The 4,411-nt window shown below is 52.6% G+C and overlaps 1 protein-coding gene across 1 annotated transcript in view; it reads right to left on the bottom strand.

The window, feature by feature from the left end:
- Positions 1 to 1,237: 1,237 nt before the first annotated feature.
- The window catches only part of LOC116844969, a 5,720-nt gene continuing 2,546 nt past the window's right edge, over positions 1,238 to 4,411 (bottom strand). Inside the window, exon 2 of the mRNA XM_032817174.1 lies at positions 1,238 to 1,321. Within this exon, the coding sequence (XP_032673065.1) occupies positions 1,238 to 1,321 (84 nt within the window). The remainder of the gene's footprint in view (positions 1,322 to 4,411) is intronic.

The raw sequence follows: 4,411 nt of genomic DNA, 5'->3' as shown, positions 1-4,411 counted from the left end.
GTGCCCATTTTGCGAGATCATATTTACGTCGACGACGTGTTGTTCGGTCACGACGACTTGATCGCTCTACGTGCCACGCGAGATCAATTAGTTTCGTTGTTACGTCGCGGTGGGTTCGAACTTCGGAAATGGGCAGCCAATTCGGCCGCTCTCCTTTCTGATATTGATGACTCTGAGCACGGAACCGCGTGCGACAAATCCTTATCTCGCTCCGACAATCTCAATATTCTCGGCGTTGAATGGAATCCAGTCCTCGATGCTTTTCAGATTCGGGTGTCCATGTCAGATGACCTTCCCCGCACCAAGCGTTCCATTCTTGCCGCCATCGCTCGATTGTACGATCCTCTCGGATGGGTCACCCCCGTGATTCTCTCTGCCAAAGTTTTAATGCAGACACTCTGGAAAAATAGACTCTCATGGGACGAGCCCATTCCGCCCGCGCTATTCCGTCACTGGCAACAAATCTGCGACGGTATTTCGCAATTGAGTAGCTTGAGATTACCGCGGTGGTCCGGGTTCACCGCTGATTGTGAGCTCGAGCTGCACGGATTCGCGGATGCATCAATCGTCGCATATGCTGCCGCCGTATATTTGAAGGTCGTCGATTCCTCTCAGACCGTCACTATCAGCTTATTACTGGGCAAAACGAGAGTTGCTCCTCTGAAGCCGCTTAGTATACCCCGACTAGAATTGTTGGGTGCTGCTCTGCTCGCTCGTCTCATCAATTTCGTTAAATCGACTCTCGCAATCGACGATCTGCCGTGTTTCTGTTCCGTGGTCCGACTCCACGGTCGTTCTGGCCTGGCTCCGCCAACATCCCTCCCGGTGGAAGACGTTCGTTGCTAATCGCGTGGCTGACATCCAGCAGCGTCTTCCAGAGATAGAGTGAAGGTACGTCGCGACAGCTGACAACCCGGCGGATTGCGCTTCGCGTGGTCTGTCGGGCGACGATCTCCTCTCTCACTCGTTATGGTGGCACGGGCCTGCTTGGTTGGCATCTCCGAGCAACCGATGGCCGCGTTCCCTGGCTTTGCCTCTGGACGCGGCTTCTCTCGAAGCAAACGTGCACTCATTCTCCTCGTCAACGGCTCCGCCGCCCTCTGACGACTGGGACTTGAGGGAGAGATATTCCTCGTGGCCGAAGCTCCTCCGCGTAACTTCGTACGTGCTCCGCTTTATAGCTCGGTGTCGAGGGCCCACTCGACAGTGTGAAATCGCAAATCAAATCCAGCCTTTCTTATCCGCACGTGAGTTCGAGGCCGCTCGAATATTCTGGCTCCGACGGATTCAGCGCGAGCTCTTCTCCGCGGAAATCCGCGATCTGGAGCAGCAGCGCCGATTATCAGTAAAGAGTTCCATTCTCTCGCTCACATCGTTTCTCGATCGCGACGGGTTGTTGCGTGTTGGCGGGCGGCTTCAGCGCGCCTTTCCCATCGATTTCTCGACATCCGATCCTGCTAGCCGATCATCCTCTCGTAAAGTTAATCGTCAAGCAAACTCATTTGCGAGGACTGCATGCCGGCTTGCAACTCACTTTGTCAATTTTGCGACGTGACATTTGGGTCCTTCACGCGCGGACCATCGTTAAGGCCATCATACATAAGTGCATCGTATGCACTCGCGAACGAGCTACTGTTCCGACTCAGCTTATGGGAAGCCTTCCCGCAGTACGTGTGACGGCCCCTCCCCGCAGTTTTACTCACTGCGGACTTGATTATGCTGGGCCCGTCTCTGTTCGCGCCTCCGCGGAACGCGGGATCACTTCGCGAAAGGCCTACATAGCTCTGTTCGTTTGCTTGTCGTCACGCGTTATTCATTTGGAGCTCGTCTCCGATTATTCGTCTCACGCGTTCCTTAACGCCTATACGCGGTTCTGCGCTCGTCGCGGTCTCCCACGATCCATTTATTCGGACAATAGTACAACCTTTGTTGGTGCTTCGCGCGAACTTCGAGCCGCGTACCGCTCCGCTGTTCAAGATCCGAACTTTCAGAATCGCGTCGCATCGGATGAGGTGAATTGGCAATTCATTCCGCCGTCCGCTCCGCATTTCGGCGGACTGTGGGAAGCCGGTGTTAAAAGTGTTAAACACCACTTGAGGCGGGTGCTCGGTACGCACACATTAACATTCGAAGAGTTTACCACGCTCTTGTGTAAAATTGAGGCTTGCTTGAATTCGCGCCCGCTTGCTCCTCTATCGGATTCGCTCGACGATTGCGACTACTTGATTCCAGGGCATTTCTTGATCGGGTCAGCCATCACGACGAGCCCTGAACCAACGTTGCTTCATCTTAACGAAAATCGGTTGTCTCGGTGGCAACTAATTAGACAAATGACAGAACGCTTTTGACGTTTGTGGTGCAGCGATTATGTGAATACGTTGCAACAGAGAAGCAAGTGGCGTAGAAAGCAAGCTTCGATACCGATCGGTAAACTCGTGCTTATACGAAACTCGATTCTCCCCCCGAGCAAGTGGGAACTCGGGCGTATCGTTCAATGTCATCCGGGCACTGACGGACTGACCCGCGTGGTCACCGTCAAGACGGCGGCTTCGGAATACACGCGATCTATCGGAAAGATCTGCCTCTTGCCTGTCGGTTGCGAGCCGATATCCTCTCCGACACCTGTCTAAATTCAACTCGACGCGGATGATTTTACCTTCCTCCGCATTAGTCTTAAGGCATTCGATTATATGCCAGATTAACGCCTGTTTTGAAGCCTCCGCTTCAAGGCGTGCGGTATGTTCGCGACGCGAGCGAAAAACTAGCGCAGAGTCGTCGCGATGAGAGATCGGCACTGTCACGTGCCTTCCACGTGCTTAGGTATTCCGCGGCGCATGCCAGGTAAGACGGAATAAACACCGATTGCTTTCGGTTGTCATAGCAACTGCGGATAAACAGTGTTTCCGCGAATCGAAAGCCGGCACGCGCCGTGGAACCTTACATAGCGTGAAACATCTCCTTTTAAGGAAATTTCGGCACGCGACCAGCGATCATCTTTTGCTCTGGACCAATCAGCGGGTGCCAGAGATGAGGAAAAATGGGCTTGTTCCACACGTCAATTAGCCGCGTTTTACAGAAGGCCAAACAGTCGTGCATCCTCTTAGCTACCAGCAAGACGTCGGAAGAGAGTCGGAGCAATCTATCGTCTTTATAGTAAGGTCGCGTATCGCGGAGTTAGCTGCGTTCGCGTTCTTATTCTCAAATCTTCTGTCTCATTCTCCTTTGAGTTTCCGAATTAGCGGAAGTTTAATTTTCATATTTCTGAGTCGCCGGTCGCCGTCGGCGACCGCTCTCTTGCGAAACTCCGGATTGCTCCGTTCTCATAGCCGTCGGCTGTCTCGACCGCTGTCTGCTTCGGCCGTTCTGAGTCATCAATCGCGGCGTTTTCGCGTTGCCTTGAACGACTTTATCCGTCCAGTACATTTGATTAGCATCGCGCGGGCTGGAAATCATAATTTCTGCTTTTTTTTTGTGTTGTCCTGCGCTAAAGTGCCGCGGAATCTCGACGATCGTTTCGGGAAAGAGTCAGTGGTTATCGCGGTACAAGATCTCCGTCGGCCGCGTCAAGATCTCCATCGGCCGGGTATCCGTCGGATGCTCCACATGATTTCCGTCGTGGTTGTGTGACTGAAATTACGACTCTCAGAAGATTTCCGCTCCAACTCACGATCTAATCAAGATAGCCGCGGCGTAAAGTTATCGAGAGTGTAAAATAAAGTGAATAATTTAATTCGAACAAATCAGTTCATAACCGATTTCGCCTCCCTTTCCTCACGCCGCTGGACCTCGTGCGAGGTCAATCCAGTAAGCGTCATTCTCTCCGCTAATTTGAGAGAATTTGCTACACTTGTATTTTAGGAAATATTCAATAAAAATGACAAAGTCCTTTTTTTCAAGGGGCTATTTCAACCCCTAAATTTAACATTCAGCCGATAAAGAAATACGTGTCGAATACATTTTGATGCTCTACAACATATCCAAAGCGCATCAAAATCAGTGAAGGACAGTTCTGTTAGTACTCTTGTGAGAGTTACTCAGGAGGGTGACCTCTACAACATATGTCAAGGTCAAGGTCATTGGAGCTGTCTCCCCTAAAATCTGTCCGCGTGGGCGGCGGACGTTAAGAATACCCCCAACATATGGCCTGCGTGTCGTAAAAGGCGACTAAAAGGCCCTCATGGGTGGGTTGCTGCGCCCATGAGTATTAGGAGCCGGAGGGCTCCCCTCCTTCTCGCTTCAGAGAGGGAGGGAAGCCCAATGGCGCCTACAGCAGGGGAGCGAACCGGATCCCTTATGCCAGCATGGTACCGGTCTCTCGGGTGGGCAGCGGCGCCCGAGAGTTTCAGAGGAAGGCGAGCGCGCCCGGCTGTCCTTAGGGCAGCCGGTGCGGGTGAACCGACCTCACCGCGGG

The sequence above is a fragment of the Odontomachus brunneus genome, unplaced genomic scaffold, assembly GCF_010583005.1.
Source record: "Odontomachus brunneus isolate Ranch 3 - 2012 unplaced genomic scaffold, Obru_v1 Obru_scaffold_048, whole genome shotgun sequence".
Taxonomy (NCBI): Eukaryota; Metazoa; Arthropoda; class Insecta; order Hymenoptera; family Formicidae; genus Odontomachus; species Odontomachus brunneus.
This window is presented reverse-complemented; position numbering and strand designations above follow the sequence as displayed.